The sequence below is a fragment of the Cynara cardunculus genome (genome assembly GCF_001531365.2).
Source record: "Cynara cardunculus var. scolymus isolate 2C chromosome LG 3, CcrdV1, whole genome shotgun sequence".
NCBI lineage: Eukaryota > Viridiplantae > Streptophyta > Magnoliopsida > Asterales > Asteraceae > Cynara > Cynara cardunculus.
Window position 1 is genome coordinate 36,320,490 of NC_037530.1, and position 17,095 is coordinate 36,337,584.

A 17,095-nucleotide genomic window follows, 5' to 3' on the forward strand; every position below is an offset into this window, starting at 1 on the left:
CTGTGACCTCTTGGTACTTTTGATCTTTGGAGCCAAGCTCAAACCAATCAGACACCACCCTTGTGGTTGACTTATTAACTTTTGCATCGACTCCACCTAGTAATCAAGTGTTTTTCTTTGTAAACGAATATATTAAAACCGTTTGGTTACATGAATTGTAGTAACTACTGAGAAAATGGAAAACGAGCCATGTACGTCTATATATCCTTGTGGGCATTTTATGAAATAAAAGATATTTGATCATTGGTATTTGTCTAAAATACCCTTGTAAAGTCGTAATCAATGACCAACCTCTAGGGAAACTTGGGTATCATGTACATGCTTGCCTTAATATTTTTATATAGTTTTGAAAATGCAGATGAGACAACAAACACGTTTCCTAGTTTTTTTAACTAGGAAACTTTGGCCTCCTAGAGGTCAAGGGTTCAAAACCTCATCAGAGGTGATGAAGGTGTGTGTGAATTTTATTTGTTCTATTTATCGTATATAAATATTATATATTTCAAAAAAATATAAAGAAATGAAAAAAGTTAGTTATTTCTATCCAAAGGCGAATAACGGATGTCAGGTTAAGATGGAAAGTGGCTTTTGACGGCTGATTAATGGTTCAAGGACCTAATGTGTTCCAAGAAAATGATCAGGGGGTTTGTAGACAATTTACCAAACATTGGGGGTGTATTCGGTCATCAACCATTAAAAGGAGTCTGTGTATATTGCCACCCCTGACCGACGGTGGTGAAAAACCGATAGCAACCGTCTCCGTCTCCGTCTCCCGCCTTCCCGAAGATCTGGAAAAAAGTGGGAAGCAAGAGAATAAAAAAGCATAAAAGGTTTCAGACAGCTTTTATCCAAATCAAATGATGGCGGCCAATGAGACCAAAGATGACCTTTACGCTCTCGCTCTCCAGGTATCCCTAACATTTCTTTATCATTTCAAAATCTTTTTCTAACTGTCTTTTCAATTTCACTTCAAATACACACCTGTACTTGTAACTACGACGGATCTAGGGCTTTGCATTGTTCCGTACACCTAATTTTATCTCTAATTTACATATGTATATGTATAAATATGCAGAAAGAAGAAGAAGATAAGTATAAGGAGTATGGTTTCGGATCTGACGAGACTGATCCTCCTCTGCCGCTTACTGTCGCCTCTCGGGTTTGTTTCTTTACTCTGTGAGAGTATTATTATTATTATTTTTGAAAAAGCCTCATGAATTAATGCCCTAAAGCTAACATTCAGTAGTATTTGTCCCCAATCTTCACAAATTATAGGAAGGGGTCTCAGTTTTTGGAACGGAGGGAATGTTGTGTGTTTGTGTGTGTGATGATGCCCTGACTACGTTGATTAGTTTTAGAGGTGAAGTGATATTGGTTGGTGCAGGTATTATACATGTTAGGTGATATTGCAGCAGGCCCAGCTTTTCGGTTTAGTCAATGGCTGGAATTAGTGCGGAAGCGAAGCAGCAAGTCTAAGGCCTCTGGATTCCCTCACCGCCCTCAAAGACTAGATAGTATGCTCTTGAGGTCATTTTGCAGTTCCCCCATCTCTCTTCTTATGTTTGATTGATTAGTTGCTACTTTATGGTTTGGAATTTGTGTAATAAATCGATCATACGAAAGGGGAGGGGAGATTTGCTTTGTATACTTGTCAGTTTAGCTTGTGGTTTAACTCTCAAGTAGATTCCGGTATTTGGATTTATTTATATAACCATACTGGACTATACATGTACTTGCACATATATCCGGAATCTGGAACTTCTTTTGAGATTCGGAACCTCATACTTGTTTTAGTTAGACCATTAAGTTTTATGTTTTGGTTTTTGGTGATGTGCCAATATGCTTTTAAGAGAAACACGGTGCATTTTGTATTTGATGCTCTAACAAAGGCTAGAGATTTCTATGTCATGTAATTGGAATCTTGATTGCTTAATCGGTATGTGTGGTCATTGCTGTTCAGTGCAGGAGATTTAAGCTTGGAATCAAATAATTCTCCTCCTGAGCAAGTTACAGAAATCAGTTTGTGGGAAAGACTTGGTAAGGCTGCTATGTTGAACATTGAGTCAAGCTCCTTCTCTTGGGACATGCTTTCTTCACTTCATCACACTGAACATAGTAGCTGCAATGATTCTGAGGATGATATGAATAAAGCACTAGAGGTATGTATGTTTAGGATTTTTGTGTTTCTTTTACTTCCCTTGTGATTTAGACCTAAAGGATAACAATTTTTAGATGAGCGAACTTAGGTTAGAGAGGTTGGTTGGTTTTCTTCATCTCTTTCCACATACCTATTTATTTTAAATCGTCAATCTTGTCTGCTTCTCGTGTCTCTATTTAATTACTCAAATGTGATTCTTTTTAAACTACTCAACCAAATCTGGTGCATTGGGCCGTGTTAGGAGCAAATTCTCTTTTCTGTCAGTGGCTTCTTAGAATTTCTGCTGTGATCCCCCTATGAGCTGAACATATGAAAGTTCAGTCATGCCTGTCTACCTGCGGAAGTTATTAAGTTAATATGTATTATAGAGGTTATCTTTGTAAGATATAAGTTTTGCTGGTTTCTTCATCTCTTTTTGGAGTCCTACTATACTCCTAGGGTGTTGTTAAAAGGGAACATTTATGGAATGATGTGCATGTGTCTCTGGCTCATGTCACACCTCTTTTCCAGATTAATGTCCCAAGTTCCTTTTAGAGATCTTTCAATCGGATGGCACATCTCCAAGATTAATATGCCAAGTTCTTTTGTTTAAATTTAAAAGCTCAAGCATCTTAGAAATTACACGGGAGAAACCTTTTGTAAGTTGGAGTTTTAGCAGTTTCAGATTTATTACCAACAATTTAACAGTGATATCGGCCTGCAATACGAAGCTTTATATGATAACCATATTTAAGTACTCTATATTCAAGTTCCATCGAACTTCAGCCCTCTCATGTTCTTTTTCTTATCAGTTTATTGCTAAGGGAATGAAAGCTGACAAAATTGCTTGTTTGTATGATTATATCAAGTACAGGTGACGGTAAATTCTGGGGGGGTTGTATTCTTTGCACTATTTAACCATAACAAAGGTGGTGAGTTTCTCCCCAAGGAAGCAGCAGCTGTTATAAAAATAGCATCTTCTAGGATGGCTACACAATCGGAGCGGCTTGGCTATGAATTTGCAAAATGGCTAGGTGTCAGAACTCCACAAGTTAGTATACCTTCTTACTTTCTCTGTACCGAATTTACCTTCCCTGCAAACGCCTGAACATCTTACAACATTGTAATTTCTGCAGGCTAGAGTCATTCACAATTGTAGTTCAGAGTGGTTAAAGATCAAGGAAGCTGCAGAAAAAGCAAGAGAGACGGTCGTTTCTGATGGAGATGAAGTTGGTGAAATGACATGCTCAGAACTCATAGAAGCCCTTGAACTGAGTCGATGCCTTTATCTGATGAAGTACATTTGACCTACTCTATACTTGAACTGATCTAATTGATCAACTACCCCTGAAAGTTCTACTGCTTGGTCTGTTTATGTACGTTTTACGAGGCCTCTAGATAGAAACAAAATTCCCCATATCCATCATGTAGATGACCAGTAATCCAATGAGGAAACTACTGGCTGCCTAGTTCACATGATGCTGTTGACCTAATTGTACTGAATTGGGAGCCTGCCTAAATCACTACACTAGAATGTGTTAATTTTTTTTAATTTTGCACATATGGTTCAAACATTCTGTCCTAGTTCCTTAAATACCTAATTACTGTTAGAATGTATGTTCCTTTTGACATCTAATTACTATCTGCTTTCTCCCCTGGTCTGCTTTCATTTGCTAATTTATCCATTTCTGTTATCCCTCTTTTCTACTATATTTAAGGTGATGTGATCATAAATTAATTTTAAAAGACATTCCTTTTTGCAGTTATGTGCATGGTTCCCCTCTGCTGGAAAACTCAAGTGCATTTACGACCCAAGAAGCTGCAGAAAAAACGTCAGCAGCCCTTGGCAGAATCTTGATGTTGGATCTTGTCATCAGAAATGAAGACAGGCTTCCCTGTCGTCATCTCCGTTGGCGAGGGAATTCTGCAAACCTATTGTTAGCAGACAAAATGGCCACTGCAAATAGGGATGCATTGGAAGAAGCCTTTGATTCTGCTATTAATAGATACAGACCAAGAGTAATACGGGCACTTCAGAAAGAAAGAAGGTCGACTTCAGTAGATAGCAGATTGAGTGCTGGTGGTCCAGATTTAGCATCTAAGAGTTCTGATACTGTATTAGGATCTCCTATGTCTGGTGAAAGGACCCTTACAAGACAAGTTACAATTGATCCAATAATAACCGATTTTGACGTTGTGGCTATCGACTCTGTTGTCCCTCGTCGGCCACCAGCTGGAAAACGTGCACATGACCAAGAAAACTATCCTAAACTTGTTGAACTCCTTATCAACAGTCCTGAGTATGCATCACATCTCTTATACGAGATAACTATTGGGAAACTAGGAGTTCCTCCAGAAGCTGTTGAAACACCTGACAATTTGCCTTTTAAAGACATGACCTCGGTTATTCATGAATTCCGGAGTGGGTTTCGTGCAGCCCTCATGGACTTGCAGGGTTTTCATATATTTCTTCTCACACTTCACCAGAAGTTGGACAGTCTCTTACGGGCTTTCATGAATATTATAGATAGAACTTCCGCTGGGGATTTTGAAAAAGAAGATTTGATGTTACTCGAGCCCTCATCACATTCTGCTGGAGGTCTCCATTACCTTTCCCCACAAGGTAAGGAACGTGGCGTCCATGATAGCCAGTCAGATTCAAATGATACAGAGCTGCAAAAAACAGCTCCCAAGGTATCATCTTCAGGATTCAAAGAGAACTTAGAATCAACTTCTCCAATGTCACGTGATGCTTCACATGGAAAGTCTAATAAGGGGAGTGCAGAACCCCTCCGTACCATGCGCATGACCACAAAGCTACGTGACTTCCACAAACATGCTAAGGTTTTACTCTTTAACAAACTGAAGGCTTCCTGTTTGTTTACACAAATCTTTAAAATACTTATCTGCTCTAAAGGGTTCTTGGCATTGGGAGAAAGATTTAATAGAAATCTGTGGACTCTCTCTGCAGAGAAAATGTTGCCGCAGATCTTCAACCATGTTTTGTTATCTGTTTTCCCATTGTTATCAAGCCATAAAGAACATGGGAAAGGTTTTGTTAGAATATTCTATAGTAGACAAAGGTGCACTGTCAAATCTAACAACAAATAACTTCTTCTTTTACATTATGTGCAATGTTTCGGACAAAAAATATACCACACAACTACTGCTTAGAATTATTAAGTGTTTCAAGTCTGCAATTCAATGATGATATGATAATCCTTTACTTGTCTGTGTTAAGCAACCTTTTGATAGTATATGGTGGTCGTTTGGTGTTTTTAGGGCTCTTACATGTTTGAGTTTCTTGTCTCTCCTTTAAACTCGGGATCTCTCTGATCAAACGTTGTGATTTGCTCTCATATTGACAGATATGAATAATCATTTATTATTAATTTAGAATTTCCCATGGATATTCATTGTTACTGATTTTTTGCCGCAATTCTTATGATATTTTCTTCTGTCAAATTATATTGGATAACCAAAGTCGACCGTGAAAGTTTAGCTGCAAATCCTGGGACTACATAAAGTATTATGGACACTTGTTAGTTGACAAGATTCTAGTTGAATCTAATTATCTTTTGTTCTTCCTCAGGTTGATGCTGAACTAAACAAAGCATTAGAGCAATGGAATGAATTGCTAAAAAGTGAAGCACTTAAGCTGTGTCAAGAGAATAATTTCAATTCAGGGTTTTTTGAGGGCAGCGATAATAATGCTGTTGTTGATGCTTACGAATTGAAGGTAATTTGTCCAAACTACCATAAAATATTCTCCCTATTAGCAAGCATCTGATTGATAGAGTTTCTGTTTGCTTATTCAACTTACAGCTTAGGCTTGAGCATATTCTCGAGAGGATATCATTAATATCCGATGCTGGAAATACAGAAAAACCTTCATCAATTACAGGTAGCCTATTCATTGGAGGGGCATTAGCTGCGAGATCTGTTTACACTCTACAACATTTAGGGATTACACATATCTTGTGCTTGTGCTCTAATGAAATCGGACAGGCTGATTCTCAACGGCCAGACTTATTTGAGTACCAAAACTTTTGTGTAAGCAATTAATTCCTTTTTTTATTTTTCGTATGCGGGTTTGGTGTTGTTTGTTTGCTGCTCACTTTCTCCTCAATTTGAATTTATTCTTCACTCATATCTCACAAAAATTAGTCAGGTAATGAACGTAAGCTATCAAATTAATCAAAGCCATTCACATTTTTATTGCATCAAGTACGTTTTGGTTGTTGAACTGAAAAGTCAATAAAACAAATAAGTTGATTGCAGGATTTGTTCTGGCATCAAGTTGGTTTTGGTTTTTCGACTTAGAATCCAATGAAGAAATGTAACTGATATTTAACTTTCTGTGATGAGCAGATTAATGATGAAGAAGACTCGGACATCAGCCTGATTTTTGAAGAAGCGCATCAATTTATCAATGATGTTGAAAAGAAAGGTGGGAAGGTTCTGGTTCATTGCTTTGAAGGGAGAAGCAGGAGCGCAACTGTTGTTCTTGCTTACTTAATGATCAGGAAGTAAGTACTTGTGAGCTTTATGTTATGAACCAGATAGATTGAACAATTAAAATAAAAGCAATGGGAAGAAACAGTAGCCTGATGCTTCGATTAACAAGAAAAAGATAGGAAACTAGCTATTCGAGAGGCTAGACTCTCTCGAAACACACTCAATATTTTCTGGATACCCTACTCTCCCGCCACACGCCTATTTATACTATAATTTATTCTAGAGCATATAAACCTATTGGTGGGCTTGGGCAGTGCATAGCACTTTATTGATGCAACCTCTATTAAAATCATTAGACTGCCTAGGTAAGAATTCAAATGTTACAAGGATGTCTTTTTGTTGCATTTCTGGTTATTTAGCTATATATACAGATAACCTATGTGGGTCCAAGTTAACTTTCATGTGCAAAATGGTTACAAATTTATTGAGATAGATGAGTAGTAAATCAGGTTGTTGTTGCAAGGTTTCAAGATGTGAAATGCTTAAAAAAACTACAACTTTTAGAACTAATGATATTCTCACAAAATAATAAGAAACCTACCGGTGTGGTTGTAACTTTGCTTGGTTAAATGTTTTACCCATGATTAATTATTCAACTCTAATAAATAAACAACTTCATCTACAAAAGGAAATGATGATTAGTTTAATGGTAAATTTTGGTCATTGCCATAGTTTTACCGTCTTATTTTTTGGCCGTTGCTATATGTTTACTGTTTTATGTGTCCTTGTTTGTTTTACTCCTTCCGTCCCAAAACAAATGTCCACAATGAAAATGATACACAGTTTTAAGAATGTGTAATTATTACACTTTTGGAATAACTAAATGACATATTTACCCTTGATAATAGAGAGCGAAACTTTCTCCATCTCAAAATTAAGAGTAAATTGGAACGTGGAAACTTACTTTTGAAAGTGAACTTTTATTTTGGGACAAACAAAGATAGAAATCTGGGAATTTAATTTGTGATGGAGGGAGTATTTTATGTCCCTCTCGTGTCCCTGCTCCCTTCTTTTGTTCACTGTACCCGTGGCTTGTTTGCATACACTCCTCTGCTACTTTTCTCATCTGTATCCTTGTATTTTTCATTTTGCAAGCCGAGATTTTCACAGAAACAGCTTCTCTACCCCTTAGGGTAGAGGCAAGGTGTGTGCAAATTATTACCCCAGACTCTACTTACGTGTGGGATATCTTGGATTTGTTCGGTTTGGTTTATAGATTTCTTCCTGAAAACACAAACTATGGTGTTGAGGGTAATTTTGTCAATTCATATAAGAATTTTATAAGAGAACTACTCTACTAAAATTGTTGTTATTTTATGAAGGAACTTCACATTATTGAAAGCGTGGAATACCCTAAGAAGAGCACACAGACGAGCACAACCCAATGACGGGTTCGCTAAGATACTTGTGGAGTTGGATAAAAAGTTGCACGGAATGGCTTCGATGGAATGGCAACAGAAGAAGCCCGCAATGAAGGTTTGCCCAATCTGTGGCAAGAACGCAGGCTTAAGCAGCAGCTCATTGAAGCTTCATTTACAGAAATCACATAAGAAATTGTCGTCAGGGAGCGTAGACAGTGCCATGACCATGGAGATACAAAAGGTTTTGGAGGCACTCAACCTTACACAAAGACAATCGCATTCCAGCGATTGATGAATCTAATGTCATCTAGTTAAATGACCTTCTGACAGGATTTTTTTAAATCCATAACCTTCTACAGGAAGAATATATTTTTCATAAACAAGAATACGTAGAGAGGATATTTAGGTGTATAACCTTAAACGGAATTTTGATCAAATGCATGACCTTCTGACCTATTAAAGAGAAAATGGTTCCATTTTTTGAGAAAGTCATGGGTTTAATTAAAATTTCATTTAAGGTTATATATCTAAATATAACTGGCTTGTATAACCCTGTCAGATAGTTATGGATTTAAAAACAAATAACCCACTTACAAAACCTATGTATGTTGTATGATTTGCATAACCATAAGGCTGCGTTACATGTACATCAATGCAACAAACAATTGTGGAAGATTCAAATTCTAACTGCTCTTCTCTCATGTAAACTGAGACATTTTTGCTTTTATTAAATTTGTAAAATTACATTTTTAATTAAATCATGTTACTTTTCTTTTAGGAAAAATTGCATAAAATAATAACTTATTCTTCATTGATTTTCATGGAATTTTTTTTACAGTAAATTGCAAAATATATATCTGAATTTCTTTTTCTATTTTAGGCAATCTACTTCTCATTGTTTTGCAAGAAATAACAACCTATATGTTGTATAAAATAGAAGAAACTGGAAGGTAAAATAATAAAAATTGAGGGAAAGTGGGTTATAATTTATCATTTTAGTTAAAAAATAGTTTATTCTTGTTAGTATTTACTTAATTTGTATTAATTATAACTATTATATAATATTTAAAATCATCAAATAACTTTTGGGGTAGCTTGTCTAGTTCTGTCCCGTCCAGTCCTAGTCGTACCAAACACCAGACATACTCCTGTTATGTCCAGTCCTACCCTCTTGTTCTGTCATGTCCAATTATATCTGCATACCAAATGCTACCTTATCATACATCTATAGATAAACCAAAGAGTCCCCTATCTCAGCCAGTTTGCAAAAACTGAAATAATGACCAACTTTGTCATCAAAAAGCGAAAGATCAAGAATTTTAAACCACAATTCAACCACTCCAACCTTACAAAATCTTGCACATTTAGTTGGTATATACAAGCCTTGGAATGTAGAACCTAACTCAAATAACTTTTTAAGGAGGAACAAAAATAAACACACAACAGCTTGTAACCAAAACCCCCACCAACATATGCAGGTAAAATGTCCAACAAATGACTTGGTCTACACTGCAACGGGTTCCGGCAAGGCCCCGCCACCGAGGACCGTCACGTTACCGTCGGAATCAACATCAACAATGACCGAATCACCCTCCTTGATCTCACGTGCAAGCATCTTTTCCGCCATGCTATCCTCCAAAAGCCGCATTATGGCTCTTCTTAGCGGCCTTGCTCCATAGCTCGGGTTATAACCTTCATCCACCACTCGATCGCGGAATCTTTCCGTCACCTGAAGTTCTATTTCTTTACCCTTTAGCCGCTCGAATACTTCCTTCAGCATTATGTCCGCTATTTCCTTCACTTCCAACTTCGTCAACTGTCTAAACACAATCATTTCATCCAGTCTGTTCAAGAATTCCGGCCTAAAATATTGTTTAAGTTCCTCTGTAACCAGGCTTTTGATTCTATTGTAACTGCTATCTTTCTCATCGTAATCAAGATCGAATCCTATCCTTCGTCCACCCTTCTCGATCACGTTACTTCCTACGTTTGATGTCATGATCAAAAGCGTGTTCTTGAAGTCAACTGTTCGTCCTTTGCTATCGGTCAACCTTCCGTCTTCGAGAATCTGAAGCATCATATTGAATACATCGGGGTGAGCTTTCTCAATTTCGTCGAAGAGGACCACGGTGTAAGGACGGCGTCGGACTGCTTCAGTTAGTTGACCGCCTTCGGTGTAGCCAACATATCCAGGAGGTGAACCGATGAGCTTTGAGACTGTGTGCCGCTCCATGAACTCACTCATATCTAGACGAATCATGGCTTCTTCGGAACCGAAGTAGTAGGTGGCTAGTGATTTTGCAAGTTCGGATTTTCCGACACCTGTGGGTCCTGAAAATATGAAACTGGCTATGGGACGGTTAGGGTTCTTGAGACCGACACGTGCACGGCGGATAGCCCGGCTTATGGCTTTCACGGCTTCATCTTGACCGATGATTCGTGTGTGGAGGGTATCTTCCATTTTGAGGAGGCGATCGGATTCATCACTAGAGACTTTCTCTACGGGTATACCGGTCCAAGTAGAGACTATATGTTGGATGTCGGCTTCCGTCACAGTGACACCAACATCACTCGCCTCGCTCTCTGCCTTGTTCATTTCCTTGTTTTTTTCAATTAGAGCCGATATCTGAGTCTTTAGATCCATTTCTCTATCTCGTAGCTCTCCTGCCTGTTTGAAATTCGAAACATTCACGAACCATGGGTATAAAATTGCGACAATTTTCATTTGGGAACGGTTTCATGTTACAATTAATCAACTTATATTATACCTTTTCGAAGTCCTGGCCACGGACAGCTTCGTTCTTCTCCTTTGTAATCTGTCTAAGCTCTTTTTCAAGTTCTCTTGCTTCCTCGGGTAGCTAGGCAAGCAACCAAATTTCTCCCAGTTAGCCGAGGGAAAATCAATAACGAAGAAAAATGAATACGCGACAAAAGAGCAACTACATGTACCTGTGCATGGTGAAGCCGAACACGAGATCCAGCTTCGTCAAGCAAATCAATTGCTTTATCGGGAAGAAATCTGTCACTGTAACATATAAAGACAATCATCAAATTTTTAACAAAAAATAGCACAATGGTTCAGCAAGTGGACGGCTAAGAATACAATTTTATTCCCACAACACGTGTTATCCTTCCTACGATGCTTTCTGGAGTTACAAGATACAAAGACAGGAATCCGAGTGATCTCCAGATGCAGATAAGGGACTGTTTGGTTGGCTTTCTATTGAGTCTTGTATGGACAAAGATGTCTATGAATTAATCTGTCTGTATAGATTGGGAAGATTTTTGTTTGGAGGAGTTTTTCATGGATGAAAGGAGTGTGTATTTTCATTGGGAAGGGTAGGTTCGAGAAAAACTTGGCTTTCTACATAAAGCTCCCCGTTTCTATTTCATTAAGTTACTACCAAACTGTCATGTAAGGCTGACCAAATAAGCTTCGAGTCTCATTAAGCTCATTAAGCTGCTAACAAACAGGCCCTAAGATACCTTATATATTGGTGGGACAACTCCGCTGCAGCAACTAAAGCATCATCAGTGTAATGAAGCTTGTGGTGTATTTCATATCGCTCTCGAAGTCCCCTCAAAATCTGTATTGTTTCATCAACAGACGGCTCAGGCACCTTAACGGGTTGGAATCGTCTCTCCAATGCTGGGTCTTTCTCGATATGCTTTCGGTATTCATCAAGCGTCGTAGCCCCAATACACTGTCACATAAGATGCATCAACCCGACTTTAGAAAGTTGCAGTAAATACTTGTATTTAACAAAAAAAAGTCACTTATGGCAATAAGCTTTGAAGCAAAGAATCGAGTGTCCAGTATGCATCATTGCTTACCTGCAATTCACCTCTAGCAAGAGCTGGCTTCAATATGTTAGCAGCATCAATAGCTCCTTCTGCTGCTCCAGCTCCGATTAAAGTGTGAACCTCATCAATGAACAGAATTATGTCTTCGCTTTGTCTAATTTCTTCCATCAACTTCTTTAATCTTTCTTCAAACTCCCCACGGTATTTTGTGCCAGCAACAAGTAGACCCATATCTAGGGTTATTACCTGAAATATATTAGAAAAGAAAATAAATTTAAACACGATGAATAACAAACAAATGCAACTCCTTTTGACCAAGTCCATGGACTGAACCCATATAATGAAGCATATACTATTTTCAGAGGTTATGTGCCCAACACTTGTGATGTTTAACGTCATTAAGAGGTTGTTTGGTTGGTTTTCCATTAAGTCCTGTATGGATAAAGCTGTCTGTGTGGATTAATTTGTCTGTATGGATTGAGAAGGTTTTTGTTTGGGAGGGTTTTTTCTCAAATGGAAGGAGTGTGTTTTTTAATTGGGAGGGACATGTATGGAGAAAACTTGGCTTTCTTCATAAAGCGCTCTCCTAAAAGCTTAATGAACAAGCCACTTTCTATATCATTAAGCCACTATCAAGCAGTCATGTATAGTTGACTGAATAAGCTGTGAGTCCCATTAAGTTGCTAACAAACAGACCCTAAGTCAGACTCACCTTCTTCCCCTCGATTGTTTCAGGGACATCACCATTTGCAATTCTTTGGGCAAGGCCTTCTGCAATGGCCGTCTTTCCTACACCAGGTTCTCCAATGAGGCAGGGATTATTCTTTGTCCGACGTCCCAAGATCTGGGTGACTCGTTCAATTTGTGGCTGCCTTCCAACAACAGGATCCAGCTTACCCTACAGTGAAAAAGCCAGCTTTAAAACCAATGTCGCGTGAGAAGCAAAATTCATCTCTAGAAAACCAGTACCAAAAACTACCTCCTCAGCTAGCTTCGTCAAGTTTGTGCCATATTCCTCCAGCGTTGGCATCTTGCTGCCAGAGCTTCCACCTCCAACATTAGCACCCACAGCTTCTCCACTCTCACCAACCATTCTAATCACCTGATCATTATATGTATATAAAAAAAATTGGTAAGACTTTTTTCAACGAAGAAAACTGAGCAATATTAAAGAAATAGCAAGCAAGGATGAAAACTTAAAGGGAAAAACGCATGCCTGAGTGCGAATGTTATTGGGGTCAGCTCCTAAATTCTCCAGAACACGGGCTGCAACACCTTCTCCCTCTCGAAGCAAACCAAGTAGCAAGTGCTCTGATCCAATATAGTTGTGCCCTAAAACATTGAGCATGTTTGGCTATCAAATGATGTTCGTTTTCATTAGCTTCTACCAAATTCAATCTACTCTCGTAATATCCATCATATAGAGACACGAACCGACTATTGTGCTACACCACAAAGCTAAGAATTGGGGTTTTGAGGCCTTCTTTAGGGTAGTCACGGGAAGTTATTAAGTCGAGGACACAAAAGGTTATCTAAATCTACCACAAGCCAGAAAAAATGTAAAGGTTTCAGACTATAATACACCTAAGAGCATCAGGTAGTAGCTAGAAAGTAACATATAAGAAAACTAAATATGTTGGCTAAATTGAATAGAAAGCTGAAGAAGAAGAAAAACAAAATATTGAACAGCAAAGTGAGATAAAGAGGAGTGGGAGTGAACACACCAAGTTGGCGGGCTTCCTCCAATGAGAGTTCCAAAACACGTTTAGCTCGAGGAGTAAATGGGATCTCAACAGCAACAAATCCACTACCCCTGCCAATAATTTTCTCTACTTCCACACGTGCATCCTTCAAATTGATTCCCAACGACTTCAGAACCTTGGCGGCAATACCAGTTCCTTCACCGATAAGACCTAGTAATATTTGTTCAGTGCCAACAAAATTGTGGCCTAGACGACGTGCCTCCTCTTGGGCAAGCATAATAACTTTTATAGCCTTCTCGGTAAAGCGCTCAAACATGGCTTTTGGTACAAATCGGCTAACCTTTCGTCGTCGACCAGATGTTGCCAAAGCAACCTTAGAATGGAAATCATGACCGTTTCTCAGAATGTTATCCAAAGCATTGGATACCCGCAATCCTGAAAAGGTTCTCATCCTCATGGGAGGAGCATATGAACTGCACATCATTTTAACTGTTCTTTTCACCTTCCCGGTTCCATTTGCCTGAAGCTTCCGTTCACGGACACCAGAAGAGAAGTATGCAGAGTGAACTAGAGCCCCAGCCATAGCTGCAGCCAACCAAAATTAATTTGTGATGCCCGTTCAGTAGTTAGCAGTGAAAAAAAATACTCAAGGTATGCTGCACCATAACATTGAAGAAGACGACAAACAAACAACCAAATTGCATGTATTTTTTTTTAGTCCCATAAAAACGAAAGGCAGAAAAGCGATGGTCACATAATAAAAAAAAAACTTAAGACCAGGGCGAACACGTAAATGCAACAGATTGTACTTCTTACGTTCAAAAGATAACTAGCAATATCTAATACAATATCTTACTAACTTCAAAGCGATCATAAAAGGACCGAGTTGTGGACAGCACATTCAAGGGATCAAGCTCATCTTAAAACCCCATATCTAGAACTTACTCTCAAAGGCAACGGAAGACAAGAACTGTTCTTGCCAGCAGGATTTAGACAGACTTGTCTACATGTTAAATAAATTTAGAAGTGAGGTATATCAAAATAGAAAAACATAGATATCTATTCTAAGTTAACCACATTTCCAAGCTGGTTTATTTTCTATAAAATTCCTGATCTTTTCATAATTTGTACACAGCCACATAGATGCAATACATTATCGAAACAGAGTAAGGGAGCGTTCGATTTGATGGAATGGTTTTGAGGGATTTGGATTTCGTGGAAGGATTTGGATTTGGATTTTTTGGTGTGTTTGGTATGTAGGATTTCAATTTCATTTTTCATAAATAGTTCATTAAAAAATTATAAAAATAATTAAATTACCTTTTTATTAACTGATTGTTACAAAACAAATAATTTTAACCTATTTTAGAACATTATTATATACAAATAATATGAAATCCCGTGAAATACCAACTACACCCATGGGATTTCAAAATCCTATGTTTGCGGGATTTCAAATTTCAAGTCCAGAAAATCCTTCAAACCAAATATGGGATGGGAATGGAATTCAATTCGAAATACTTCCAATCTAATCCAATCCCGCAAACCAAACAGGATCTAAAAGTCTTTCAGATTGAAGTAAAGAAGCAGACAATTAAGCCAAAACAGAAGCTTTCAGAGCATCAAACCTTTTTCATTATAATGAATGACTTATACAACCAACTTAACTTCTATATTGAATTAACCAGTGAAATGAAGTGTGTTAACTGTCTCTGAAGAAAGTATCATTTATATAGAACAAGATTTGAATTTAGTCTAGACAATAGATGATAAAGAGTTGAGCATACTAGAAACCAAAATAACAATGTACAGTTCAAAAATATAGCGTAATGCTTAAGCAGCAATATGAATCTACAATTATGTGGGTAAGTTAGAGAATGAACAACTAACTTCACATTGATATAAATGCAGTCTTGTGCAATGGGTCAAATTCAACATCACATGACCAATTTTCGTTCCAGAGTTCACAGCTTAAAAGATCATCATCACAAACAACAGGAAATTGACCAAAATAGCCAATACCATCAACCAAATTCACTTTTCAGCCACATTTCAGAGCCTCCTCCAAAAAAAACCAAAATTTTACACAGAAATTTGAATCCTTACGCAGAAAATTGAAAAAAAAATCAGCATAAAGATTCAAATTTCTGCGTTTCCTGATTCAAATTTCTGCGTTTCCTGATTCAAATTTCTGCGTTTCCTTTACTTTTTTTTTTTTCCAGAAATCAAATTTCTGCCTAAACTTTGGCTAAAACGGGAATTCAATTGGAAAAATGGCTAAAAAGTGAAGTTGGTTGGGGAGATTGGCTATTTTGGTCAATTTCCGACAAACAATCGCTAATCACTGATCACTACAAGATTATGCTCGTTAAACATCGGATAAACAAATAAGTAACCAAATCACACGCGGAAATGCAGCATATTTAAAATCACAGATTCCGCCCAGTTCGATACTGCACGAATTGCATGAGATCACTTCGTCTGCAAGCAAGAAGAAACTTAACAACACCAATCAAAATGCTTTTCAAAAAATTACAACCGTGAAGACACACAAATGCAAATGTAAGCGAATAATGTATCATTGTTGGGTCAAAACAACTCCGTTTCGAATTATTCAAACGATGGATCCGAATTAACAGAAAAACCCAAGTAGATCAGGTGTTGAATGCTTTACCGTAGTAGCAGAAACAGAGATTTTAGGGTCTGGTATGAAGAACAGATGGGGTTTTGAGGGGGGTTTTGCGTAGGAGAGAAGACAGGTGATATAGCCGCCAGTGTATCTGATGATATGGTGCACCCTAAGGGGCAATATGCACCTCCATTAACCCCAATTCCTGTTTTTTTTAGTAATTTCCGAACCCTAACTTTGTAATTTCCACGTTTTTTGTACGTTTTATTTCAGGGAAAATAACAAATCTTTAAAACTTTTTTTTAACAAATATGAAGCGTAAATTATGAATTTGTTTCATGTGGTTTTTCAAAATTTTCAAATTTGGTCTTTGGAATTTGTTTATTTCAAGATAGTCCTCAGAGTTTGTATTTTTGTAACATATTAGTCCCTGAAACTAATGATAGTTAACAAGCATATGTTAATTAAGGGACATTTTGGTTTCTTCTTCTTTTTTTTCTTTCTATTTTTTCTTTAAACAATAATATAATAATTATTATATTTATACATTGTACAATAGTGATGACCAAATCGGTCCAGTCCGGCTCGGGACTGCCGGAGGACTGGAATCGGGACCGGCACAGGACCGGAAACCGGGACCGGTTGGGGGTTTTGATAGTTTTATGGGACCGGGACCAGTTATGGACCGGCCCAGCCCGGTCCGAAAATTCAAATAATTTATAAATAAATGTAGTTTTATATAATTTTATAATGTGTTTTTTTAAGACAAAGTAATTTTAATTATATTAAAATGCATTTTTAAAATGTATTTGAGTGATCCAATTATAAGTTTTATAATGTATTAAAAATATATATCATTAAAAAAATATTTTTAATGTCGGGACTGGCGGCCTATAACTGGTTATGAAGAACCTTGACTGGTCTTACCATTTTCGACCAGGAC

The 17,095-nt window shown here is 37.6% G+C and overlaps 2 protein-coding genes across 2 annotated transcripts; one reads left to right on the forward strand and one right to left on the reverse strand.

Moving 5' to 3' along the window:
• The first annotated feature begins 794 nt into the window (after positions 1 to 794).
• LOC112509905 (dual specificity protein phosphatase PHS1) lies at positions 795 to 8,746 on the forward strand. Its single transcript, XM_025115112.1, has 11 exons — positions 795 to 908; positions 1,076 to 1,159; positions 1,385 to 1,527; positions 1,961 to 2,159; positions 3,012 to 3,188; positions 3,274 to 3,434; positions 3,901 to 4,981; positions 5,730 to 5,876; positions 5,963 to 6,190; positions 6,509 to 6,666; positions 7,978 to 8,746. Exons 1-11 carry the CDS (start codon positions 858 to 860, stop codon positions 8,306 to 8,308), a joined length of 2,760 nt encoding a protein of 919 aa, XP_024970880.1. The 5' UTR covers positions 795 to 857; the 3' UTR covers positions 8,309 to 8,746.
• A 564-nt stretch (positions 8,747 to 9,310) lies between these two features.
• LOC112509453 (ATP-dependent Clp protease ATP-binding subunit ClpA homolog CD4B, chloroplastic-like) lies at positions 9,311 to 16,301 on the reverse strand. Its single transcript, XM_025114420.1, has 10 exons — positions 16,198 to 16,301; positions 13,545 to 14,108; positions 13,037 to 13,152; positions 12,800 to 12,922; positions 12,533 to 12,718; positions 11,851 to 12,066; positions 11,503 to 11,720; positions 10,966 to 11,041; positions 10,785 to 10,874; positions 9,311 to 10,684 (listed from the first exon to the last, which is right to left on the reverse strand). Exons 2-10 carry the CDS (start codon positions 14,104 to 14,106, stop codon positions 9,521 to 9,523), a joined length of 2,751 nt encoding a protein of 916 aa, XP_024970188.1. The 5' UTR covers positions 14,107 to 14,108; positions 16,198 to 16,301; the 3' UTR covers positions 9,311 to 9,520.
• Positions 16,302 to 17,095: the final 794 nt, after the last annotated feature.

Bases quoted from the DNA above. Each gene is read 5' to 3' on its own strand.
- LOC112509905 (XM_025115112.1), top strand. From the start codon at position 858: ATGATGGCGGCCAATGAGACCAAAGATGACCTTTACGCTCTCGCTCTC. The intron at 2,160-3,011 runs GTATGTATGTTT...TATCAAGTACAG, and splicing joins ATATGAATAAAGCACTAGAG to GTGACGGTAAATTCTGGGGG. The intron at 3,435-3,900 runs GTACATTTGACC...TCCTTTTTGCAG, and splicing joins CGATGCCTTTATCTGATGAA to TTATGTGCATGGTTCCCCTC.
- LOC112509453 (XM_025114420.1), bottom strand. From the start codon at position 14,106: ATGGCTGGGGCTCTAGTTCACTCTGCATACTTCTCTTCTGGTGTCCGT. The intron at 12,719-12,799 runs GTAGTTTTTGGT...TTTTCACTGTAG, and splicing joins TGACGAAGCTAGCTGAGGAG to GGTAAGCTGGATCCTGTTGT. The intron at 12,067-12,532 runs GTGAGTCTGACT...AATATATTTCAG, and splicing joins AAACAATCGAGGGGAAGAAG to GTAATAACCCTAGATATGGG.